Source organism: Mycteria americana, chromosome 3 (genome assembly GCF_035582795.1).
Source record: "Mycteria americana isolate JAX WOST 10 ecotype Jacksonville Zoo and Gardens chromosome 3, USCA_MyAme_1.0, whole genome shotgun sequence".
Taxonomy (NCBI): domain Eukaryota; kingdom Metazoa; phylum Chordata; class Aves; order Ciconiiformes; family Ciconiidae; genus Mycteria; species Mycteria americana.
This window is the reverse complement of record NC_134367.1, coordinates 108,358,156-108,385,828: the sequence shown is the minus strand read 5'-3', so window position 1 is coordinate 108,385,828 and position 27,673 is coordinate 108,358,156. Positions and strand designations below refer to the sequence as shown.

General features: G+C 37.7%; 1 protein-coding gene across 9 annotated transcripts in view; it reads right to left on the bottom strand.

Annotated features, from left to right (window-relative positions):
- DISP1 (dispatched RND transporter family member 1) overlaps nt 1–27,673 on the bottom strand; it is a 92,931-nt gene that overhangs the window by 45,414 nt on the left and 19,844 nt on the right. For 4 of the 9 annotated variants that reach the window (XM_075496480.1, XM_075496484.1, XM_075496481.1 and 1 more), the window contains exon 1: nt 14,748–14,795. The exons of the other annotated variants lie outside the window; for them this stretch is intronic. In XM_075496480.1, coding sequence (XP_075352595.1) covers nt 14,748–14,782 — 35 coding nt within the window. In that variant the 5' untranslated portion in view covers nt 14,783–14,795. Of the gene's footprint in view, nt 1–14,747; nt 14,796–27,673 lie in introns of those variants that run through there. 9 annotated transcript variants of the gene reach the window in all.

Sequence of the window (27,673 nt, the reverse complement as noted above, 5' to 3'; positions counted from 1 at the left end):
TGCAGATACTGCATCACTTGTATTTACTAACCACCTCAAAGAAGTGACCAAAAGGCACAATATTTGCTCACTGCTTTGATATCTAGGAGGAAAAGTAGTATAAAAATCTAAAGGATTACAATCTATTAAAGCTCTTCAATTATATGTACTGCACAAAATAGTGTTACTATATCTTAGCACATCAACTTACTGCAGCTACTTTGTTCCCAAGGACGACAGTAAAATGAATGTATAATGTATGTTCATGGGTTATGCTTAATAAAATGATTCCTGTGCAAATTGGATTTAAATACTGTATCATATATTTGAAATACGAACTTGTAGTCAGTTATTGCCTTTACAGTACCTAAAAAGCAAACTCAGCGCTGTGAGTGCCGAGAAACCTTTCCCCCACGCTATGCTCTAGCCCCGCAGAGCCTTAATTGTCCAATGTCCCCCCAGCACACTCCTGGTTTTGACATCTCCATCATACACCCTGTAACATCCCCTTCTGCACTACATTCAACTTTTAATGTTGCTGTTTATCCCACTGTTCATCTCCAGTGACATCAGAGAAATGATGACTTCTTCATTTGTAAGCGATTAGGAAAGACAACTGAGCTCTGCAGCATATGGAGCGCAGGTACAGGAGATTTGGGGGAAGGTGGAAAAGGATGGAAGAATTTAGACCGATTCAGGGCAGATCAGGGATGTCAAATTTGGTCTGTGGAGGCCTCAAGAAGATAAATGAATAACACTCTGCTCTATCCACTGCCTGGAAATGCATATACGTAGACAATCTGCAGGACATCTGCACTACTAATTCAGCCTTTAAGTCAATACAATTCTCGATCCATCAGGAAGTTCCATCTACCTATGGATCTATCAATACAATTTTACAAGCGACAGAATTTTATCATAAATAAAATGAACTCTCAAAGCTGCGCTATGCATTAAAGAAAATGAGCAGAATACAATTTGGCTATTATACCATCATGAAGATTAATTATTATTTTTAGATTTCACAGATTACTTAAAAATTTGTGACTGGAACTTCAAGCCCTTGAAGACAGACATGCTGCTCCAGGCAAACAAAAATACTTCGCATATTCTGACCAAAGAAAAATCCTTTAAACATAGAAAAAACAGGCAAACCATCTCTTATTATAACTTATCATGATAAGCGGCTTTTTTTACTGAGATTTTAAAATAACATTTTTCATAGTATGCTTAACTAATAAAATCAAGTAATAGTAAAAATACTACTATAGTTCCCAGAATTCTACATACAATCTTTAGGAAAAAATAAATACTGTTATGATGATAACCATATTAGAGATCCAAAGGAATTCTAGTTTGTATAATATATAAGCCTAAAAAATTGAAGCTTATATTTTTATTTACAAAGTACAGCTGACATACTGTGTTGTAACGTATGAAGTTTGACTATTCTCTCTATTCAAACAAGATACAAAGCCTCTCCTGAGGCTAAACTGAGGACACCAGGCAATGCCATCACGCACCAACCACTTCTGCTAGCTTTGGCTGCCCATGATCAAGAGGTGCTACCGAGTTACCACCCTTCCAACACAGCAGCTGCAGCTATTCTCTGTACCTTTTCTTGGCTGGGTGCCTTCACATGCCTCTGAGCTTAATATGACATTAATCACAGATTCTTCTCGTCAGAGCAGTGTCTTTTAACAAGAGAGAGATTCAGAAGAAACTGAAGGACTGTGGCAGTGTTAGATATTAATAGGAGAGCTGGTGGCCTTTTTGGGTGCTCTGGGGACAAACAGATGCTGAAGGACTATACGAGCAGTCAGGGAAAAAGCACAGAGGCTTTTGAAATCCTTGAAGGCCAGACAGAGGGCACCAGAGGTGCTGTAGAAATTCTGCTGAATTGCTAATGAACTGGGGAGAATAAGGGAACATGGAATAGAAGTAAAGAGCTAATTAAAGGTTAAAATGACAGAATGAGTTCTGCACATGGCACATGTACTCTGCAAGTATTTTATTATAGCTACATTGAATTTTTACTACAATTCCTATCTACCTACAGAATTTCCTGACTGGTGTTTTTTACTGGGACACAATATTCTCTGTTGCATCCTAGACGCTATAGCACAGTACTTGCAGTAGGCAATTTATCAAATGCCATTTAAAACAAAAAACGCAGTGGGAGAAATATGGTAGGGAACTAACCATTTATTTACTACTTTTCATACTAAAGTATGTTTTCATGCAACACTTGAGGTAATACCAAGATAGCGTCAGCTACTTTAATTACTCAGAGGCACATAGGGTACATACTGGCATCTTCCAGATTATAGAAGTACATGGGACATGCCAGGAGAAACATTGAGGAAGTTAATCAGACTGAGTCAGCTTGATATATTGGAAGTTACTAGATAGAGACAGCTGCTGATTGTGCCACACCTGACAATTTTGCAGAGATCCAAGTGCCTGCACGGTGCTCCCAAGTGCTCTTGGGTTCAGAAATACAAGGTGAAGACATAAACTGACTTATCTGAGACTGCAGCCACACAAACATGAGTCATCTGCTCCTAGACCTAAGCTGAGCCTGAAAACAGAACAGCTGTGTTCATCAGGCATCACCCCTGAGATGGAAACTCTCAATACTGGCATTCTGGAGCCTCTGAACAGAGTGGACTTAATTCACAATCTGTGTTACCCTTCCAGAGATGAAAGAGAATACTGTAAGACAGAACAACAAAAGCACCCAGCAATGAAAAAAACCCTGTACTGAGGTCTGTGGGTTTATTTCTTTGAGACACAGGATGAAGAAAAGGAAGTGAATTAAATACAAGGTATTAAACATAAAGACTCACATCCTCTTACACTGGCATTCTTCTATATGCCCCCCCCAGGCTGTGGAGGAGACAAACCTTCATATAAATATAGATCGTAATATAAGCAAAACTGATTCAGTATCATCATATACCTATGGCTGAAGCCTTAAGTATTGAACCTTCCATTTTCAGACTGCTAGCTCCATGAGGATGAAACGTTGTCTGATCAATAGATGTTGTGAAGTAAATTGACTGTCCTTATCCAGTTTCCACTCATCCAGACTTCATCACAAAATCTTTCATAATTGATATTCTCAAAAAAGGCTGAGAATTAGGTGAGTATAGAGGCTGAAATATCTTTAAGCCTTGCAAAGCAGTATTCTGCAGCACTAGTGACAGGGGAAATGTTAGATATGATTGCTGATCATGCTCTATTTGATTTTTTTTAGATAAACAAGACTTCTGGCTTGTAATTGGGAAATTTAAACTCTACACACTACATTCAATAAAACAGATACCAACACATTCTTTTAATATTCTGGAAACTGGACATTTAAGGTCACAGTGTTAAATAACACTGAAAGTCAAAGCACAGAAATAAATTTTTGGGGGCAAAGAGGGTCTTTCATTGCCCATGAAGTGCCTAGAACAATGTGCTCTCAGTCCCTAGTGTAATTAGAGTCAGTTCAGTATGATATTGCAAACAAATATAGCAGGATTCTAAACTATTTCCTTTATTGATTTTTTTAAAAAAACCTCTCGAAGTATGATAGTGACATTTTCCAGTCTCCCCCCCGCCCCAACTGAAACAAGACACTCTAGCAGTATTTCTCTTTTTTTCATTGAGATCTTGAGGTTTTAAACCAGGTCATGTGAAGGTTGAGTTTTATGAAATATAAGACTGTCTTGTGTACTTACAGAACAACATCAATGTAATGATTTTTCAGTGAAGATCTAATAGAGATAAATCTTTTATTTTGCATGTTTCCAAATCACATGTACTCCAAATTGAAATGCATATCCGAGGCTCCACAGTAACTCAAGTCCCACATCACAAAAGTCTTGAAAAGCTGTTAAGTTTAAAATATTCCCCACAGTGGAAGCAATTATTTACATTACTAAAATAAAAAACAAAGTTGTATATTTATCATGAAAAACAAAACAAAAAAAATCAGATCTAATACTCTGCAAAAATGCTTTAACATGTAAAGTTTGTAAGACAGTTTTATTAGCATCTCAAATAGTTTTCAGATACTAAGATGAAGAAAACTTGTTAAAAGTACAAATAAATCTGGAAGCAGAATTGAAGATCTATACTTTTGATTTATCTACAGCTCACAGTGTTTTAAAAATTCCTTCAATATCTTGTCTTCAGTTGTAACAGTTTTATTCTCTAAACAGAGTGCTCCAATAATAAGTTACATTAAAATGCAGCTGCATAAACATGTTTACACACAGTTACATGTTCTTGTTCACATTCCTTTCTCACAGGTGTACCTTTTCCACTATGAACTAACTACACTTAAGTGTATCTTATGTAAGTGCACACATGTATAATGTCACTTGTAAAATAGTCCAAACTGACCAGAGGCAAAAAACTAACAGAATGCTTTATCTGAACATAAAATAAACAAGTGACATAAAAAGCAGTAATTCCATCACTTGTATGACAACAGTATTTAAATTACAACTACTAATCCTGATGTTACAGTGAAAGCAACTATTGCAGTATAATTTTTTTTCCAAGTGACAGGAAAAATGCACTTTACCAATATTGTTACAGTAATTACCATGTTAAGATTAACTTGTCTATAATCAAAGAAATAACAAAGAACTGCATTTCTCCCTTCATTTGGAGGCATTCATACACCAACAGTCCAGAAAACAAAACTACCACTATTTCTATTTCAGCTAGAAAAGCAAAGGAAAAGTCACTTTTTCAGATTCATATTCTCAGTTCAGGAAAACAGCAGCCTTGAAACATAAGGGATTCTTTTAACACACTAAAGTATCAATTACTTTTAAGACAGGGACCATTGTTTCACACTTAATTTCAGGGAAACTAAAAATGTAACATCAATATTTATTGCAACTGCATAAGTACTGCCATATAATACGTGTGCAATATAAACACATATGTGCAAAATAAACATTTATGTTGCAGATATCAGAAAATTTTGTTGTTCATTTCATTCACTTCCACAGCTAAAGGAAGTAGAAGGTTCTCACTACTCATTTAAGAGCAAATTAGGTGATGACTGTAGTTGTAAAACATTTCTTCTACCTATTTCAAGTTCAACCTTCAACCTAGCATGCTGTTCCCTTGGCTTAGTAAAAGTAACAGGAGAGAAAACCCCTACCAGCTTCTTAATTATTCAATTTTGAAAATCCTTTAGAAAAATAACTGCCTAAACCTTCAAATAATGGTTTTTGGGGAGCCAATGAAAGGGCTCCCCCCTTTTGTGAACAACCCACATCACACCTTCACCTTTCCTCATTAGGAAAGTGAAATAAGCACCAAAGTTGATTGTTTTTTCTTCAGAAAAAAAAAGATCTAAGTGTTTGGAGTAAACAGCCATTGCTAGAGCCCATAGAGGAGGTTTTATTTGATGTGAGCTTTACTGATACACTAACGAAGGCCTGACAGACAAGCAAGAGAAAATGCTATTTGAGCACAAACTCAGTGTTTGCTCACTAGGCTGCTTGCCTGCCAGAGGGTTACCCAAACACAGCTCCTGCAATGGGAAGTCAATCTTTTCTATCTGTCTCTTAGCAAACAGATGTGAGCCTGGGAATTTCTCATATGTTCAGATAAATCAAGAACCAGACCTTTCAGAGCACCAACCTCCACAGCTTTAGAAGGAGATGTCAGATTTCTCTGGGACCCTCTGATTTCACACTGTTTAGACTAAACTACAGTTACCGCCCATCATACACAAGTCACAGTTTCCAAAGTTTTTCACTGAAGTTAGTTTGATACACGTCTGTTTTACCTGCTGCTCTAAGTCAAAAACCTTGAGACAAGTCTAAACTATGAAACATCTATGTAATATTCCCCTACTTTTTTTTTTTTAATGCTATCTCTATTCCTTTTGTATTATGCCTAGGGATATTGAGGTGTATCTTCTCAAAAACCTGATTTGGCATTTTCTGCAGTGCACACAGGTTCCCTGGAGCTACACAGTTCTGAGCTGTATTCTTGTCAGTACAAAACTGCAACTGTATACTTTCCTGATCAATTCTCAAATAAAAAAACCCTTTGGAAAAGCACAGGGTATACAGAGATTGCATTATGGTTGTATTACAAACCCAGATATATTATTTCTCTGCATGAGGTCCATTTAACAAACCAAATTTTTACATTGTATATGCCCAGTATTGACCAAATGTCTAAGATGTACTCGAAGGCTTTTCAAACCCGATGGTACCTCTTGAGATTTACATTCAATAAGTACAGTTGGATAGCTATTTAAAGATCGAATTCAAGATCAGACTTCAATTAGATTACTTCTGCTACAGTCTCTGATGAATGTGCCAATTCAGTTAGACAATATTGCTTTTTCCAACTACTACAGGCTACCCATTTTATATGTACTATACATGCTCTGTTTCTAGGAGATTCATTGGAATAGGATTTGGTTCTCTACTGGTTACATGAATTGTAGTATCAGATTAACTCTCTTCACATAAGAATTAAGGAATCTGAAGAGGATCAGGTGCTGAAATGTATTTAGGAGTACAGTTTCTTTCTGCACCCAGGAATTGAGGGTCATGAAGCACTCCAGGACTCTGAAGGAGCAGGACTGGTACCAGTCTTCTGCACAGGAAACCAGGGTATGGGAATTGAGAGAACATTAGTCTCACTTTTGGTCATTACAGAGTACAACCGTGGAGAGATTTTTATTATATCCTGGCAAATAAGAGCTACTGAGTGTATACCAGCAGTACCACATCTGTACAAAGTCAGCACCAGTAAACCACCTCTGTATCAGACACGGAGACAGGCATACAGCAGCCGCTGAAGACTTCTGGCAGCCCTGCGGCAGCAGCAGCTACACAGCCGTTCCGTGGCTAGGAGAAAAGTTTGGTCCCTTTGCAGGTCCCTCCCTTTCAGCTCACTTAACTGGGCCATGTACCTGTTCCAGGGCATGGGCACAGCTAATTTTAATAAAGCTAAGAAATGGTTTACTACCAAGCCATTGAACCCTTATAGCAGTGTTCAGATTTTAAAACCTGAATATTCTTCTTACAATTTTAAATCTTATTTAACAGAAAAGCCTTGTTTAGTCTACAGCACTTAACAGTCATCAGCCAGATAATATTTTAATATGAGCAATCCATGCATAAGATACTGACCTTCCCAGCAAGAACTCATGGCCCAATCAGCTATTGAAAGCAAAAAAGCAGCCACAGAAAGATTGCTCCATTTGTCAGAATGTATTAATCTTTGCATGTACCTTTTCCAAAACAACTTATGTATAACTCTACCAGCAAATAAATCTTTCCCAAAGAGTTTGCTTTAGAGACAAAGATAAGAAAAAAAATAATCTAACCTTGAGGAAAGCATCCCAGTCAATTTTGGATGACTTGTTCTTCATGCGTGCATGACATATCACTACATTTTTTTTCTTCAGAGTCCAAAAAAGGTATCACATTGATCTGGTCATAGTACTCAAAGCCAAATGCAAACAAAGTTATTGCTAGGCATTAGAAAAGACTGTAATATCCACCAGCATTCTTCCCACCTTTCCAGTACAAGTGAGTGTGAGATGTCAGGCAGGACCCACAGTATTTGTGCACGGCGAGTAGAAACAGGTGACCCTGAGCTCCTTGGTTACTGGCATATTATAAGCCAGGGGTGAGAGCAAGCTGTGCCTTTCAAAGGGAAGGGGGCAGGGAAGAAGGGATAAAAAGGAACCTGGAATGCTTGGCCCAAGGTCAGAGGACAAGGAATTTCAAAGCTAGGCGATAATTTTAAGAGGCAAGTACCTATCACACAAACATGTGCCAAGATGCTCACCCACACACTTCCTCCTCACAGATTAGTTTTAATCCCAATAAATGTTCTAAATTCAACTCACCACATACCTGCACAAGCTTGTTTGCTGGTGTAACGATGGAGACCATAACAGGCAAGAATAACCAGCAGGAGTGGGGAGATGTGCTTCGGTCAGTGGCATTGATGATTTAGGTCCACTTAGGAGAATGTATGCATATAATGTGTATATTGTAGTACACAGTGTAAAAGCAATAGGCTTTGGAGTTGATAGTTAGCACTAAATAGAAACTTTAAAATTTTTTGCTTAAGAAAAAGCATGTAGTACACAGAATATAACTAAAGTAAACTCCAAATCGAAGGGATAAGCATGACAATTTCTGGTTCTAAGTTTTCTATAAAACAAGTCATTGCTGAACTAGTTTCAAATTCTCACAAAGTAACAAAGCAGAAACAAAGGGCTGTGTTTGAAATGCTTACAAACTGAAATTCCAGTCCCCTACATGCAGGAATTTCTTTCATTAGGACAAGATGGAGAAGAAGTCAGCGATTAGCATTCTAATTCAATATTAAAACATAGTTGGGTACAATTGGTAAAGCCATTGAAGGCATTTTCCCAGGTTTCTTGCTTTCATGTTGAACCACTGCACTTTTTCTTTCAGAGCTAAACAAGTCAACAGTTCAACGTCATTATCTTCTATGACTTCCTTCGTAAGTGCTGCATTACTAATCTACTTGCATGGCTACTGTAAACACTGAGCAGAAGCATCGATACTCTTCAGATTATCAGTCAGAGCACGACTGAAATGGTCAGGCTTCTTGTGGACAGAACACATCTAAAAGATACCATCCATCATGAGCTAGTTTGCAAGGCTGCAGGTAAACATATGAGTGACAGCAAACAAAGCTGTATTCCATTAAAATGGCATGGGTGAAGCACATGTCTGCCTTCAGATGGAGGTAATTCAAGAAAAGTTGTGCTGTGTATTACTAAATTCTATATAGTACTTAGCAAAAGCCTCATAGACTTCAAAAATAAAAGAACAGCCAAGTCCTATTAAATTTACTACGTTCACCCCCCTTACGTTTAAAGATGGAAAGAAATACTTCCCTCGGGGGAGGGGGGCCCAGCTCATAATTTCTGGATTAAACCCATTACTATTAGCTGCAGAATGAAATTATTAGTGACAGGTTCACTGAATTACCTCTTACAGAGGTCACTAGAGCTTCCTAGAAACCTAAAACTGCCATTGTAAATTTGGCTAATAGCAAGTGAGTTTTTTTAAACCGTCAAAATTAGAGGTAAACATAATAAAGAACCTGTTTTAATACCCTAATTTAGTCATGCACTGAAGTACAATACATTTGCATTTTCTTCACTTTGAAGTTATAAACTGAGAAATACACAAGTGCTGGCATGCATCACTATTACATCAACATTTTATATCCACAGATGTGGATGTAGAATTTCTATTGATTTTCAATATGCTCATTTCTCTTAAAACTATAACACAAATCAAGAATAATTTCTCTGGCAAGTACACAAACCATAGCTTGATCAGCACATTTAAAATAAGATTAAACAGACACTTAAAATAGGATTAAACAGAAGCTTTCACCATGCAAAATTCTGTTATGAAATGAATCAATTTTGCAAATATCAAGAATCTGGAAAAAACAAGAAACCACATGCACAAAAATCTTACTTTCATTCTGTGTTTACGGCTGCCATTTTAAAGCTTTGCTCAATTATTTACAAAGGACCTTAGACAGAAATTGTTCAATCCACCACTTTATAGGCTATGCTTAGTTCTGTTCAAGCTTCCAAGACTGCTAATAAACTCTGTGTACTGCTTCATGTAAAATACATATACAGTCCTCAAAGTACAGCCTGTTTCCCCCCTCCCAGGTAAGTGACCTCATCATTGGATTAACAAAATCCTGTTTCTCTTGCTTGTGCTCTCCCTCACTCCAGTCCTGTAAATTTTGTGTTCCTAGTTGTACAAAGGATGCCCTTGATCCCAATACAGTAAACAGCTGAGTAGTTAAGTGCTTAAGACTCCACTACTTGGTGAGAAAGCTGAGCTTGAAATCCTTCAGATGGAGTTTGGCATAAAATCCACATCTTTTTCTTGGAGTTGTCATAGAGTTGCCCAGCAATTATATCCAAGTATTGCAAGGCATTCAGAGACACTTTATTGCTGTCGCAGTGGAACTTAGACACTGGAGCATCAATAGAAAGAGCACCGGGCACACCCTCTGCTCTACAACACATCAGTATACCTTGATGCTTGGGGACTGCAAGGGGTCCAAGTGTATTCGTCAATACCAAGCTCTCCACTCCAACCCATACAATGAGGGCCTTCATCCCTGTTGTCCCTCCTAAGTTCTGATATACTTTGTCAGAAGAACTTCTAGAAGTAATGACACTATTCTAGCTAAAAGCATTTTGGAATCTCCATGTTTAAACAGGGTAAAATAAACATCTTTAATTCTGCTTGTTCATAAGGAACTGACAGGTAAAATGGTGCTATAGCTGAATTACTGGGGAAGAAATGCAACACTCTACAAAATGGTCATGGTAATTCTCACACTAAAATGAGCGTCACCTTACTGTCACAACTAAGCCACATACATTAGGATTGAACAGGAACTTAAAGTTCTCATAGTTCCACAAGCCTTAAATAGACTAAAAACACACTCTGCTGTGATTTATTCTAGCAGTAGAAAGCTATTATGCAAAGACACTTGAATCCCACTGACCCTCGTCATGAGTTCTGTGGATCTATGACCAAAATTCAACAGTTGTCATATAGACTCTGAATCTGAAGTAGACTGATATTAACTTGCCGTTAAGAGACTAAACTACCATAGATTGCAGATTTCATGGCCTAAATTCAGTTTACTATAAATACAGTTCCTTTTGTAATTTCTTTTTTATGCTTAATATTTTAAGGGGTTTTGTTTTAACAACTAACACAACTCATGCAATAACTAGAGATACCCAGTAACAGACAATGATGCAAAAGGCTGGAAAAGTACTTGATTAGTCAACTGTGAGATTCAACATCACCTTTTATGCAGGGCACATCTGCTTCTGAACAAAGCAGGCAAACAACCTCTTCTCTGCTGTACCAGTTTCTCTACCATTGTGGAACAGAGGAAGATCACATTGTTCAGTTGCCTCCTGGGCACTGGGTTTAGCTCTTCAGATATCTAGGTTGAACAAATGACCTTGCTGAAATAAGAATTTCTTTGAATTGCTCCACTTTGCAGAATTTGCAGAGCACTCTCAGTAAGATTCAGCCAAGAGGGGACAGGCACTTAAATACTGAAGTACGTCATCCCGCAAATGAAACTTCATGATAATAAATATCTATATAAGTAGATAACCAAAATGCTGAGAAATTTGTAAGAAAACTCAGGCATTGAAGCCCTGGAGTGGTCTAAATTACTCTATCTCCAAATACTATTACACTGTATTTCACTAATACTAATATATTTCATTATATTTCACTATAGTTCCAAAGTTCTGTGGGTCTAGTTCCCCTTGCAGCAACTGGCACTTAAATCTGAAGAGCAACTTCTGCTAGCCTTCAAGGCACTAGGTGATCTGAAATTCAACAAACTGTCAGGGGCTGCACTGAATTATCTACCATCTGGAAACAGTAAAAATCAAAATTATATGAAAGGTAATGAAAAAATACTATAAAAACATGATGGTGATGGTAAAGTTTGACAACCTTCCAACAGAACTAACTGGAAACCTGTCTTTTCTGATGACCCACACAACTTAGAGCAAGCTGAGCGAGAGCTAAGAGCCCTGAGGCACCAGATGAGGCTACCCAGCAGGGTCTCCTACCTGTGGAGATAAACACCCTGGAGATAAACTCTATTTCCTTCTACAAAGAAATACAGAATTTTGTTTTAACTTCTAAATTGGATCACAAAAAAAAAAATCAAATTTCAAAACACTGAAATTCCTTGCAAAGGTACTCTTTTCTCCAGCCAGCTCTATATAGTCTCTTTCTGAAAAACGTGGCACTGTTCAAAATTAAGTTAAAGGATTATTTGGAGTTGTCTTGCATAAACACAAGCCAAGTATCAGCTTAAGTTACTATAATGGTCTTTATATAGGCTCATAAGTCACACAGCAAATTTTGGCAGAAACAGACTTCAGTCTTCAGAACATACATGTTTAGGTATTTGAACACAGTGCCAAATATCTCCCAAAGATAAGCGAAATATACCAGGAAAACTGGTTTTAATATCCAAAGAGTTACTCAACCTGAACTGAATTTATCAAGATAAAGAATACTTTTTTTTTTTGCTATTCTGAGGACAGACAAATCTTTCTACTCAATATCTAACAGCTGTTGAAAACAACAGATGCTGGAAACTATCTAAGAGATTCTCCAGAAAATCTTTTATAGAGCAAAATACTTTGCAACCTAAACACTAGGGTTTCTATAATGAAATAAATTTCTATGCCATGGTCTTAATTTCAGTCTACTTCATATATTCATTCAACCTACAGCCTCTAAGCTTTACATTCAAGAAGTTCTCAGACCAGCAGTAGTCTTCCATAAAAAGACTTGTTCACTTAACAGTGCTAGTCTTTGCTCAGTGAAATATTAGTTCCTGCGACCTGTCTGAAAGTAACTGAACACCACCACACTCCGGTCTGAAAAAGCAGAAAAAGCAAAAAACCTAAACAAGAACTAAAAAGAGGCTACCATTTCAAAACTGAGACTTCTTGTCTGTGAAACTGGGTAGTTTCTTCTACATAGAACATTTCTGCTTATTCCTTATTCTAAAAATGAAAATCAACCTTCGACCAATTTACTAAAAAGCTTTTTTTTTTCTACCCACAGTTTAAGCCAAATGTGTCTCAGCACCAGATCCCAAACTTTAATTTCCTTCTACTTCTGCTATTGTTATGCCAGCACTTCTAAATATTTACCCTTCCCAGATTCCTAAAATGGAAGGAGCCAGGGTTCTTTTGTAGTGCAGATGATTTGCACAGACCCCAAGTAGTGGAGAAATTCTCACGCTTTCATGGGAGGGAACTGGATTTAAGGGACACTTTGTTCATGACAGGGTAAAGTAATCTTTAATAAATTTAAATTGAAGGGTCTTTCTAACACAGAGGAATTATATATACTTTCCTCATGTACAATGATAAACATTAAAGGTATTAATAAACATTCCTTAGAGAACTGCAGATTTACATTTTTCATAAAGTATAGATGCAATTAAATTGCATCTATATCTGGAAACATTTAGCACTAAGCTGTTGAAAAGTTATTTTACTGTATATGCCACTTCAATTTATCTTCCAAAAAATTAAACTGTCATAGATAAGGATTCAGTAAAAGTAAAAGCCTAATCAAAAAATCTAAGGAAAGAAAAACAAAATGCAAGCATTAAACAACATGAAAAAGGAAAACAAGTGCCAGTTTTATGGCTAGTGAATGTTTTGGAGTCTCTGCAGGCACAGCTTAGCCACTGCTACCAAAGCCAGCTTGGTGTTCACTGGCACTACTCACATTCAGCAAAGTGTTTTACAAGAGAAATGCTCCATATCCTATTTATTAAATCAAACCCATAGTCTAACAAGTTAAGCTACAGTAAATCTAAAGGAGAGGTAAACATAGAATATACTATGGAGTAATCTGAGACAAAAGCAGTTTCCCCTTTCTTCTTTTTGTAAGCACGCACTGAGCTAAATTCTCCTACTTAATAGAAATCTGTTGCTAAGGCATTTATTCCTCATGTTGCAACCGAATAGACAGAAGGCTAATTAAAACCTGCTAAAGCCATTGATCATGCCATCTTAGCTGAAGCTGTGAATAAAAGCATCAATAGATTATAGTATTCTTTGTTTTAAAGTTGACAAATTATGCACTCTAACTAGAAGGAATTCCTTCCAGAAAATCTTTGAGCACTGAGCCTCTTTTGTTATCAAAGCAAACATTTCTTTGTGTGTATATTCCATCTGATAAAGTTGGATTTCCCCCCCTTATGGCTGCAGAAAACTTGGGGGATAAGAATCTAAATGAGATCATTGACCCCATATATTCCAGAATTCCTTAAGAATCTGTACAAGTGTATGTAGTAATTGACAGAATAATATAATGAAACTTAAAATAAACAGTTTTCTGCACAGTGGAGAGCTACAGTTCCTCAATATCCAACTCAGAACACTACACAGGCAAATCCGAAGAGAGGAAAGAAAGCAGAGGCTGTCAAAATCTGCTTTTCACTCTGAGGCAGCAAAATAATTATGAACAAGTCATAATCTCTATAAAACCAGAAAAAAAAAACTTCAAAGTTATAGATGTTACTACCAAAGCCCCTATCTTTCTAAAAGAAAACACTGAAAACCAGTGCTAGAACTTTAAACCCTTGAAAACAGAACTTTAAAAATGACAGTGGATACTGGCAAATTGTAGGTACTTATTTTTCTTAAACTTTGTTTTATGCTTACAAAAAGCTGCTTTAGAAGTCATAGGAAAAAAAAAAGTACAATTCTTTACCTCTACCATTTAAAACTCATAGCTGGACAGTTAGAAGTCTGCCCTATACGCTTGCTGAAGGGATAAAGGCACTTTACCCAACCCCATCTGCAACGGGATCTATGATCAGTCGAGAGTACCAGAATTCAAAATGACTGATAATCGTGAAACACTAAATGCTGTATCTCCGCTGATTATCTAAACCCTGCAAGTATCACGTGTCTGGTTTACAAAGCAGATAAGCCAAGGTGTGTTGTATGTCTACTAACTATAATTTGGAAATATTTGTCACATACTTTAACGTATTTCTAACAGTATTTAAGAAGCTACTTTCTAAGACTGACCTTATATTCTTTTAACTAGAAAAAGTGAGAAGCAGAAAGGAAGCAGAAGCCTAAACACCGTCAATGGCCATACTATATATAATAGAGTGAGTGATGTTACCTATGGCCTGGTCCTGGGATGTAAATACAACACATTGTTAACTTGTATTTGCCTGAAATCAGAAATGAAGACGTTATTGTTATCTTTCAGTCTCTGAAGAACAATGACAGTTAAGTGAAAGAAAACTAGTAGGAAAAAAAATCAAATATGAACTCTCAATTTATCTAGTTCATGAGCAAGCTACAGAAGTTAGCTTTTCTTATCAAAACTATCTGGAGAAAAATACATGTTTCCTAGTAGCATTACTGGATTTTGTGATTTTTCTAAGCTGATAACAAAAATAATACTAACCAGCCATAATGAATATTATGACTTTTCAGGGTTATAATGCCAGTTTGGTATTATTAGGCTCAACAGACCAAACAATGGAAAAGATTTCCAAAGATAAGTTTAATCACAATAATATTATCTACTTGTTTGAGGCATCAAGTAACACAGCTGCTGGCTTCAAAACAAGTAATTACCAGAAAATTTTAAAAAGCGGAAAAAAATCTGAACCTTTCATAATCTCCTAACTGCAGTAACCAAAGGTTAAATACTACTGAAGAGTGGATCAAACTTTTTAAAACTCTTCGTTTTATCAAATTATGTGCTTTCCCATTTATCCGGTATAAAAGGGAACACTTTAACCAAATCTGACTTAAAAGCAGAGAGATAAGGCAGCTAGCTAAACTGGAAAACTGTAATAGTGTCAAAGTTACGTGGATGTGTGTCAAAGAAATATGTTGCTAACACTGAATAGCAAGGTAAGCATGCCTACCTTAAGCTGAAAAGCAGTTTTAAGGAGCAGCAGTTTTAAAGAACAGCCAAGGTTAAGTTGCATAGTAAGGAACAGTCTTAAAATGGGAAATGTGTTTATATATATATATATATATATATATATATATATATATATATATATATATATATATATATGTAGTTAACAGTCCTGTATATATTGTAAGTAACATCCAGACACCAGGCCACAGATACAAGCCTTTCAAAACAGTTAGTGTCTGATATTCTCAGGAATCTTGCCCTCTCCAATGCAGACTGTATGATGTCAACTCTGGAGAACGGAGGCAAAAATGGAACAGGAGAAAAGGCACCTGGAAAGAGATAGCCCAGTGCTAGGCAGGATGATGCCACTCTGAAAGGTGCTGCATTAAGGAGAAAAGCAATTTGAAATAGTTCTTTGTGTTCCTCTTCAAAATAAGATTTTAATGATACTGAAAATAGTTCTCAAAGGGAAAGTGAAGAAAAAATAAACTTCAAGCTAGATAAAAACACATGTTCACAAGAAAATATGTAAACACTTATTGCACTTTTCCATCTATCACCACAAAACATAACACTTAATGTCCAGATTTCCTTACAGTCTAAATTTTAATCGATGCCTTAATTGCCACTAACAGCTAGAAAATATACCACTTTCTGGTCCTGGATGAGTTACCTTGAACACAAACGAGCTGACAACTGTAACAGAAGCCTTCCCAATACAGAAGAATTAAAATCATGAACTTCCTAGAGCCTGCACAAAGCAACCCTTTCCTTCCTTACCCAGCCAACTGTGTGACTCATGAGAAACAGCTGACTGCACCCAGAATGAAGTCTCCACTGGAAATCAGGCTCATGTGTTACATTTGATGTACTTCAGGCAAGTGAAAAACTTCATTATAACATTCCAAACAGGTTTCCAGGAACAGCGGCACCGTGAATTAGGGGCTAAAGGAAGAGGAGTTGTCAGTTGTAACTGCATCAGAAAGAAAAACAGGAACACATTTCCTGGGGTTTTTTAAATTACACTTCAAGAGCTATTGTTACTAATAGCTGCTCCAAGCTGTAAAAACTGCAACCTCAGAGGGCAAAAGTCAAAGAAACCCTACCGATTTTCCCCAGATTACTCACAGAATTAATAAGATCATTTGGGAGCCAGCCTTGAGGTTATCAGAAATCTCTCATCACATGCCCACAGTACACTTTTGCAGCGTTTCTGTTTACAACTGCTTAATGAACTGCAGCACTGAAGCGGAAATCCTCTTGCCTGCTAGTAGGTCGTGCTGGAATGCAATTTGGGTATCTACATATTTTGCATTTCCAATAGCAAAGTTAGGAAAAAACAAAGCAGATAAGTCTTTAGCAGTTTTTCAGTACATGGTTCTAAAATATCTTTATAAAAGTGTATTCACTACTGAAGAAATAAATATCAAAACTTATACACCACTATTATTACTGATAGCATAAGCAAATTATCTTCATTATTCATGATATAATCAAAGAGAACATTGCCTTACAGTGCCATAGAAAGTGTTCCTTTTTAAAATATTTTTTAAAGCAATAGTCTCAGGCAGGTAGAAACAATCCAAACAATGACAGTTCCATAGTTGAATTGAACACTGCTGTTTTGACACACGAAAAATCCTAAATATCAATGGAACTTCATGGAGGCTATGCTGCAAACTGATTCTTGTCAAGGAAGGAATCATAGGGTTTTAGCTACAGGTATGTCTTCACTACACTATGTTTAGGCACTTAGAGAGTTTTAGCCCAACCACTGCCACTATTTGTGCACAAGTATCTCATATTCTGAGCACCTGCCTCAATGAAGTTCCACACACTACTACCTATGCAGAACAAAACAGGCAACAAGTTGGATATCACTTTCAGCATCCAAAACATGGCTTGCCAGCCACAAGCTCAGACATCTTCTGTGATTTTGTGATGGGAGGTCAGCAGGAGACAAAACAGAACTGGTGTGCCAACTAAAGGATAGCCTCCCAGTAAGGCCACAAGAGTAAGTCAGAACCAAGTAGAGATCAGACAAATAAAAATGAAAACACACATGACAAAGCAGGACCTCAACTTGCCCCTAATGTGAAGGGCTCAGTCAAACACCCAACATTACTGGAAGTGTTGCGCATTTGAAAGTAAATCCTTTCTTTTGGCCTTTTGGACAAATGTTCTGAGAAGAAAGTGAAAGGACTTGAAGAGGATGAATAGGCCTAGGAACCAGAGCAACATTACAGGAGGGCAGAGAGACTGAATGTCATCGCCAGGTTGGAAGCCACAGATCTGGCCAACATATGGCCTGGGAATAATGACGATAAAACCCCCAAAACTTACTTCCCTCCTTAAAAGGAAAAGCCAGAAAGAATCCCCAGAGCAGCCTGTCACAGTTAAGAAGTTGATTTAACTTTGTTATCAATTTGAGAGAAATCACAGTATTTGTGGAAGGATTTTGCTGGTTCAACCAGTACAATCATTGGAGATTTAAGATTATCAGGCATTCATTGTCACAGCTTAGAAGAATGTTTTACAATATTTGACTTCCCTTCCTACATCCCAGGCAATCCAAAATGGATTCCAAGCAAGCAGAAAAATTACGGGTCTTTAGCCAGTTATGTCTGTTTTACCTGAAAAGTTATAAGCAGAACAAATCCAGCACATCAAGAGACAGAGGTAGCACAGAGGTACACAAACACTTAGTTTCCAAAATGGAAAGTTAAATCTGAATATGGAGCAACATTGTGTGTCTCAACTGCTGTACATGGAAGTTCACTGTCCTGAGAAGGGTTAACATAGCAAACATTGACCATTTCAACGTGCAAGTTTTTTGCACATTAGAAATAGCCTTAAAGCACTAAGACATTCCAAGTCAAATCTATTGTATGACATGCAGTTTTAAGAAATCCCATGACACCGCTGTTGTCTGCTATCTAGGCACTGCTGATTCACTGTTTGCATGCATGTGTTGAAAAGACTCCTGTCACATGCAACATTCTGCATCCAAGTTCAGCATTTTGTTTGTGTTAGCATGAACTTTTGCCCACTCTTGACTGATTATGCTTTTCACACTGGAAAAGCTTAAGATGAGTTTTAGAAATTCCTTTGTCAGGGCAGATTCTCCCTCCTCCCCTTCCCTTCATACAAGCCATTGTACTTGGCGGGGAAGAAGAGAAACAAAGTTTTTAATAAACTCTCAGAACAAATAAACATGGGCACATACAATTTTGATAAGCCAAATTACCAGTTATCTACACATTTTGTCCCAAAAAATTTAAGAACAAAGGGTATCTGTTTCTTCCCCTGTACCGCTACACCACCCGGCTAGCAGAGCTGCGTGTCCTGCCCTGGAATCAACTCATACATTTCAGTCCTCTCCTAACAGCAGCTCTTGGCTCCATTCTTCTATTCGTAACATGTTTTCTTTATCATCGGTAACATGTACTGCATTTTCCATCTGAACAGGCTGGCAACAGCAGTTTGCCTGCCTGCAGAACATTGCTGCCTTCAGCTACCTTCAACTTTTGACAACTGTTCAGTACAGACGTTCCTGTATCTGGATATCGCTTTATGAGTTTGAGCAGCAAAGCGGCAGCTGGATCACCTAACTAATGAGACAGATGTACACTGGCTGGTGATATTGACTGCAGCAGGGATGAAGCAGACATCCCTACTGCCATAGCAGTTGGTTATATGTTGTGTAGGTTATGAAAGAAAACCACTGTCTTGGAGAAGTCACCTGAAGTGATAAGATGCAAGGATAATTCCAATTACCTGGAAGTGACAGTCACATCAGTTTCCTCCTCTGTCAATCTTGACGAGCAGACAAAAAGTTCTTTGACTAAGAAAAGCGGATGTCTGTCCTGGATCTACTGGGACTAGCATCACAGAAATGTAAGGTAGAAATGGACATTTTCCCTTCCCGAAAGCCTTACGGCTGGTAGCATCTAGAGGCATCCATTAGCTTTCTTAGAGTTTTTGTAGACTTGAATTGGTTTTGAGCAGTGACCACCTGAGGCCCTAGAAATAGCATAGCTTTTCTCTGAACAGAGGAGAGTTTAGGCTTGTAGTCATTCTCTTCACATACTCACTGATCATTCACCCAAACTGGTCATATCGATGGTGTTTCAACAGAAAAGTCCCATACTCTTTTGCTATTTCTGAGGCAACCATAGAGCTACAAGTAACTTCACTCTACTGTTATCCAGGGAGTCCAACTACTACTAGCCCAACACCTTTGAGTTCTTAAAATTTTCCTGCAAGCCCCTCTATCAAACAGGTAACACTGATTTTTTTCCTTTTGTGTTGCTTCAGTAACCCTCTGTTTTAGTTTGTCTAATACAATTTAAAAAAATCTAACTTCTACTTTTCTTCGATGATGACCTCTTTCAGAACTATGTTTAACCTGGGGCTTTTAGACCAAGGTGCAATCTTTACATAATAAGATTAGTAGGCATATCATATCCCCCTTCTCCCTAAAAGGTAACTGGTATGGATTTATTATTTCATTTACAGTATCTTCAAGCAAAAATTTTCAAGTCTCTTATATAAAAAACAAAGTGAAAGATGACAGCATTTACCCTCTATCTTTAACTTTAGGTATTACCAACAAAACAGAGCTATTATCAACAAGTAGCTATTTAAATATGTATAATTCTGGTATTAAAAATAAGGAAATTTTTAAATGGCTTTTTAACATGAAAGCAAGGATTGATTATGAGATACCAAAACACTAAATATACTGCACGTGGAATGGCTCAGAAAAATAACGATGCAGCTTAGAGATTAGGAGTGAGAAATTAAGTTCTCTAACATGCTAGTTGATAGCCAGCTTTAGGCAGTATCCTCTTAAAAAAGTTAGACAACTTCACTGCTCATGTAAATGGAATGGATGGCTTAATTTCAGAACTGACAGTCTCAAAGAGTCAAGAATTTCTAGGCACACAGGAGCCTGTTTCCATTGCAGTTAACCATCAAGTGGGGTTTTTTTTGTTTTTGTTTGTTTGTTTGGGTTTTTTTAAATAGAAATCTCATTTCTTCACAGTAAAAAGCTTTTACTCAGTAGAAGCCTCAGGAGTGATGGGAAGGGGGCAGACTTGCTCTCAAGAATGCCCTGAAGTTATTTCAACATACCCCGACAATTACCACCGGCTCAGAAGACTCCCAAGCATACTCCAGTCAAGGCCTCTGCTATGCATTTTGCACTGGGTGCAGAAAGCTACATGAATTAGTAGTCTGAGGAACTGTAAGCGTCATGCCGATCTCGCCTACTACATGAATATGAAGTACCTTACTCAGTACCCAAATGTAATCACATCTGTATAATTTAAATAATCAAAAGGTAAATATTTGTGTGCAAGCTGATGGCAGATTTCTAATACTCTTAAACCCTGATTTATGTCAGGAATATGATCTCATGCTTATCTGTTCTTTACTTGAGGTGGAAAATTAACTAGTACAAACTATTTGCGCTCATTTGCCAAGATCACATCTCTGCAAAGGATATTTAAGAGACAGGTATCAGAACAAAGTTTCTCATTATCAGTATCAATGTCATGCCACTTAACACTTTCTAAATTATTTTTTTCTATGAAATCAAATTTTTCTTAAAGTTTGGAAGAGAGTTAAAAAGCAGTAGTTGTACCTGGATTGAAAATAAACACTGTCTGAACCAATTAGCCTCACAAGGGCAGGAAGGAATCTCAGGGTAAATTTCTAAGTGGAGCTCTGCTTGGAATTTCAACAAGGTAATTAAGCATAGACCACTTCAAAGTGAGACGTGTCTATACTGATCACTGGAACATACAGTATTGCAGAAGGGGAAAGTCAGTACTTCAAACAGCATTTGGATAAAATATAGATTTTTTTAAAAAAATCTGTACTCTACAAGAAACATAACAACAACAGACTGACAGAATACTTGAGCAGGTCTGCTTCTTATTTTTTTTCAGCTAACATTATTTATGCCCATATACAAATATTTCTTTGCAAGCAGCAGAACTTAGCTGTTGGCTCCAAATACCTTAACATAATTAGAATGGTTTTAAACATTAGTTATGCCATGGTTCCTAATCTTTCCATGCAGACTGCATGGTACTGCAAATCCAGTTTGTCTTCTCTCTAGCTGACCTTAGGTAGTACTGCACCCGAACTAGTCCTGGTCGAATTCAGAAGTGTCTGCCTGATGTCCCTCCTCCAGCTCACATCATACACGATACTAGCTTTGTCAATGATCATGTGTGCCAACACATTGGCTTCTTTCTTCTGTCTGCTAATTGTCTACTTTCAACTCCAAGCTTTTGCAGACAATCAAGAGAACACACTGCTCTGTGCCATACATATATTACATTGCCTGGATTGCCCTGAACATTGATTATTCATAATAAACTCTTCCTTCATGCTCACTGACTCCCTCAAAAGATTTCCAAGTCAACACTCCTCTCCACAAAAGCTAAGCTGTAAATATACTAGTTTTATCTGGTTTGTCTGGTACAGAAGTGGGGCTTACACCATTCCTTCCCTTCAGTTTGCAAGCACAAGTGAAACAAGTGTTTAAATGACAGTATCAGAGAAAAGAATTGGCTGCTGGGCTTCAAGTTCGCTCATGTTGCAAAACAGTAGCTAACACAAGCAGTATGGCAACTGACCACTATTTTGGCAAAAACGAGTTGCAGCTATTATATAAGATCCAGATTTTTTTTTTTTTTTTTTTTTAGGAGGAAAAAGGGGAAATTCACTTTATCCTAAAATAGAATTCCTGCTTTTCAGTTTGTTGGTTTGCGGTTTTTTTTATAAAAAAATCTGCAATCCTGAATTTATGATGACTATATCCCAATGCCCAAACAGATAGATCTGCATTGAAAATATATTTTGTGGACTGAGGTGCGTGGGCTCAGTGAATTGAAGCTTTGCCTGAGATGACATCAGCCAGTTACAAATAGATTCTAGGTGCGCTGTGAAAACTGGGAGTACAAGCCAAAATCCCTGGCTCCTTCTCTGGAGACCTAGACAGAAGGCGGTATTTCACTAGTAGGATGGAATACGCAAGAAAGGAAAAATAATATGCCTGTCTTTTACAACAGAAAGCAATTCTGATAGATGACCAAATAGGTCATGTCTTCAAATTACCGCAACAAGATTCAGGGTCTTTTTTTGGTTTTGTTCGTTTTTAAAATACAAAAATATATACACTTTCAGTCATATTTTGTTCAATGAGCTTCAGAAAAAATATTATATTCTGCAGATTTGCAAACTGAGAACATATGCTAGCATTAGGCACACTACAATAGAAAGAGAATGCCGCCTGTTCAGCTGAACATCTCTTCCTGCACATGTACACAGATGGAAGCAGCTGTTGCCACTAAATATCTCGCAGAGCTGAAACGCATTTGAGAAACTCTTCTCCCTTCCCCAGGCAGGACATGGTCTTACGGACTGCAGCAAAGCCGGATGGGGTAGAAAGTAAATGCAAGTAGTGAGGTGGTTTGTCATTCTCCCCTGCCCTGTAACAAGCTATGAAGAGATACTCATACAGCTTTGAGAAATTAAAAGACTAATACAAATATAACTTTCTCCTGTAATTGTTAAGCTAAGCAGCAACACTGTAAGCGCACACTTTCATTTTATAGCACAGTGCAAGTGAAAACTAGGCTTCTTGCACTAAACCATCAAAACACACAGTTTGCTCATCAGGTCACTACCAGAGTAGGCAAAAAAAAAGTAGTGTCTGCAACACTGACTTATACTGAAAAAACAAGAAGGTGGAAGGATGAGGTAATGGAAAGAGGGAAAGCAGTTTATTACTCCACTCACTCTCCCCTTGTAGAGGACTTTGAGCACTCAGGAACAGCAGAGAACTATGTTCCTACTCATGACCTTTCTTCGAAAAAGCGCAGTACAAAGTCTCAAAAAGTAACAGAAAAGTCGGGGTGGAGGCAGAAATCTGCCATTCCAGCATTCCCACTCCCAGCTTAAAACTTTGAGGCAGACCGATTGCTATTTCACAGTCTGCTGATTTGCTCTACTTTCCATGAACCAAGAATGGTTAAGACATTTTAACTTAATCTCTGCTTAATGTCTCAGGTTAATCACATTAAAATTCTGTTGCTGGAATCTTTATCATCATCAATGGCAGTAGTGGACCACTGAATGTAAATGTTCAATAAGAAAAAGAAAACTAAGAGTCTCCTTGCTACAGAAGATGAGCCAGAAGTCCTTTTTCTTGAGGATTTGAGAGACAGGTTAGTTTGGTTTGCATGTTTTTAGACAGGTGTACACCTATGGTAAGAGAAATTACATGTAAATTGGTACAGAAATTACACACTTTTCTCCAACATTTATCAAGTTATGAGAAACTATTAGCAATGGTACTGAAGCATACTTATTTATGGATTAGAAAAGGCATTACTGCCTTCTGTAGCTCATGAAGTCATTTCTCTTGTAGAAACTAACTACAATATTATACACCGCTGTATATGCAACTGTAGGTATTTACATTTCTGTGATTGAAATATAGGAATGATTGTGCTGAATCAACCCACAAGATAATGGATTTCTCAATCTTCAAAAAAACCAAAATATCTGATTCTTCAGAGAAAAGTATATGACTGCCACAAGATGGACAACTCTATGGGGAACGTTTTCCCTAGAAGTTATTTGAGCTGTAAGTTCATAACCATGAAAGTTTTTTTTCACTGATTGAGTAAGGTTTCACATTTGGAGTCCATGATACAATTTTAAGATAAGTTTCAGATATGGCAGAGGCCCTATCTCTACGACATCAATTCTGCAACCATATAGCCAAATTTTCTGATTTCCAAACAAATTATGCCTCTTATAATCCATCTCATACTTCCAAGAACTGCAATTTTTGCATTACTATAAAGAGAGTAAATCTGTAGAAGTGGTTAGTGTTGGACACTGTTTTCCCTATCATAGTACAGCTTTGCAATTAAATGATTAAAACTGCCATGGCATACACAAAGAACACACAGTATATCAACACAGATAGGTACAGACAGTCAGGCTCTCTGGGTAACCTGTTCCAGTGTTTGATCATCCTCACAGTAAAAGCAGTGTTTTTTCTTATGTTTAAATGGAGTTTCTTGTATTTTAATTGGTGCCTGTTGCCTCGTCCTTTCACTAGGCTGGGATGCAAACAGCAAGAGAGCCGCAAATGAAAAATGCTACTCAGAAAAGAGCTGTCAAGCACAAAAAGCTGTCAGACCAGTGAGAGAGAAGATTTCTAATCTGTAGGTACTATTGTAATGTTTTGCTTGGAAATGCAGAAGGTAAATATTTCTAGCCTGCTATTCAGTCCCTTTAAAGATGTTAACTGGGTAATGTGAACATGGGAAGCAGGAAAACACATACATGCAAGTTTTATTTGCAAGTTCTTCTCCATGTTCTGTCACCAAAACCACCCATACATTTTCCATTTCTATAGAGAAACTGTGCCAGTATCTTCACACAGACAGCTGTATTTTTCTTTTCGTCAAATGAAAAAAGGTTTAATTCTAAATTTCAAGTAAATGTTCCTACATTCACCTCCAGACTTCACTCCATCACTTATCCAAGCAACGAAGCAAACAGAAGAAGGAAAAAACCCAGCTTGACAAATCCATGAATCACACAAATATTTTGCTTCCAAGGACATGGTCAATGTTTAAGTTAGGCATTGATACAATCTTAAAGGCACACCCTCTGCTACTGCAGGACCTCATCCTCCAAAGCTTCTACCCAACTTCCATCCCACCCACCAAGGTACAAGGACATTCATTGATTTTTTCACCTCTGCAATAGGATGCACTTACATTTGTACTATATTTTAACTCATTTAATTGTTCTACCTGCTTTGTAACAGAGTCATTACCTGATCAGATATGACAATCATTAAAAGAAAAATATTGAAAATAATGAAAAGATTCAGTAAAGAAAATCCTCATTTACTTAATTGCCTTGTAAATCTAATTCATTCAAATTCTCTGCTTCCAGTTCTTTAGAGATACGAATGGCTCATTTGATCAGCTCTTATTTAGAGAGTCAATTACTGTACTGGCAAAATGCATCTTTAATGCAACTGCCACCTGAGACCACTTCATTGTTGTTCTCAATTGATTCCTCAGGTCCTTCTCCCAAAGGAAAGTTCTTGTCAGTGTTGCAGCATCTTTCTCTAAGCCCCTGCTTTTATTCTTCTCTGCCAGCATCAAGAAACTGATTCCCAATCATAGAATTTCCATTTAACCTCCATCCTAACTTTACTTAGTAAAGCAACACTGTTGCCATTCTGACTATAATACTCTCTCAGAAGGCAAAGGAAAAAAAAACCCCATCAAAAGACACTGAAGTTACAGAAATTATTTACCTTGCAAAGAAAAGGAGTGCACCATACTAAAAACTATATGGAGAATAGCTGCACAGAGGAGTTAGCCAGAATTGACAATTTCTGTCCTCCTTGTCTCAGAGCATTAAGTGGTCTCTCACATTCACGAGAGTTGCATGTTATATTCCCACCTTTTATTGTTTCCCCATCAGCTGCCTGCATTTCCTGTATTTGCATACAGCACCTTCATTTTCTTCCCCATACCTCATGTCCTCTGAGCAAGATGCAGCTGGATGAAGCCACCAAGCATTTGGCATGTGGAAATCAAAGCTGGGGAAAGAGAGCAAAGCCTTATTACAGCCAGATGTTATTGCTCTTACTGGAGCTCCACACTCAGGAGTCTCATTAGAAAAAATATTGTTCCCAGTTGCAGCGTAACAGTGGAGAGAAATACAACAGAAGTAAAGCAAGTTGTCTGCTCATGACAAGAGAACATTCAATAAAAATCTAAAGTTGGCACCTTGATATCTTTGAAATCAATCAGCCTTTAGAATTCACTGCCATGTGATGCTAAACATGGAATACAGCAAGATTTAGTGCACTGCAAATTTTTATGGTTGACAAGAACATTTAGCTGCTCATACTATTAATGCTAACAGAAAGACTATTGGAAGAGAGATAAAAATCTGATGTTTAAAATGTTAAGCTTTTCACGTCTCTTGCTCAAACCGTAACAAATAACTTCACCCTCTCTAAGGTGATAAGATTCCTTATGATAAGATTCCAGCCCCATCCCTGCCCCACCAGCCCCAGTGCTCTTCAGCCCCTGAATTGAGCTGCTTCTCTTGGCAGAGATCACAGAAAACCATTCTCCCCCAAACCCCCCCTCATACTAGGTTATATTTCTCCCCAGTTGGCAAGCCGAGCTGACTCAAAGGTGGACCTGACACTTGCCAGAGCTGGTGCAGAGACAAGGCTATCGCACTAGCTTAGCTGCAGTGTGCAACTTCACCCTCAGAACAGGAAGCATTTAACTGCTTGCTGTAACATTTGTCTTAATGCTGTCTTTGAAAACGACTTTTTAAAGGTGCAAGTCTCTCCATTTATTCTAAAGGGAGCCCGGATGACTAGCACTGACTAGGTCCTTAACCATTTAAAGAGCTAAACTTATCTATTATGAGCTCTCTCCTGAACTATTAAGCCAAGGCTGCCCCAGCAAGCAGATTCTCCCAACTACCTACCCCAGTACTTTCCACTGACCCTGAAGCTTCTGGCAGTAGCTGACACAGAGATGACACAGTAAACAGCCAGATTACAAGTCAAATTCAACACAGCCACTTCTACATTCTTTAAATGCCTCTCTATCGAGGACAGATCTTACTTTCTGTCGCTACTTCTCCCCAGACATCCCATTACTTTCTTCATTCTTCCTAAACTTGCTTTTTCTCCAGCTTTTTAATGGTGCACTCTCTCTCTTCCTGCTTATTCTGTTCCTCTATGCTTGCAAGAGCATCATTCCTCCTATACATATGCAGCATTCTGACAGGCCTTGTTCATCAGGACTTAACTTCTTCCAGCCTGCTCACTACTATTAATACTCACTCCTCTGCCATCTCTATCTCATTTCTACCCAAACTACCAGAAAATTAAAGCAAAGTAGTGACTAAAATGGTATTGCAAAAGGGTAGTCGACAGCTTTCTCATTAATAAGCCTTTTCATACCCTAGGGTAAATCTGATGTTTCTTTTCATGTTAGTACCAGCACCAAGTTAAATATTAACTTTCAGTATCAAGATTATGGTGCTACCAAACAGCAATAAGTGTCAACTAAATAGTCTCAAGA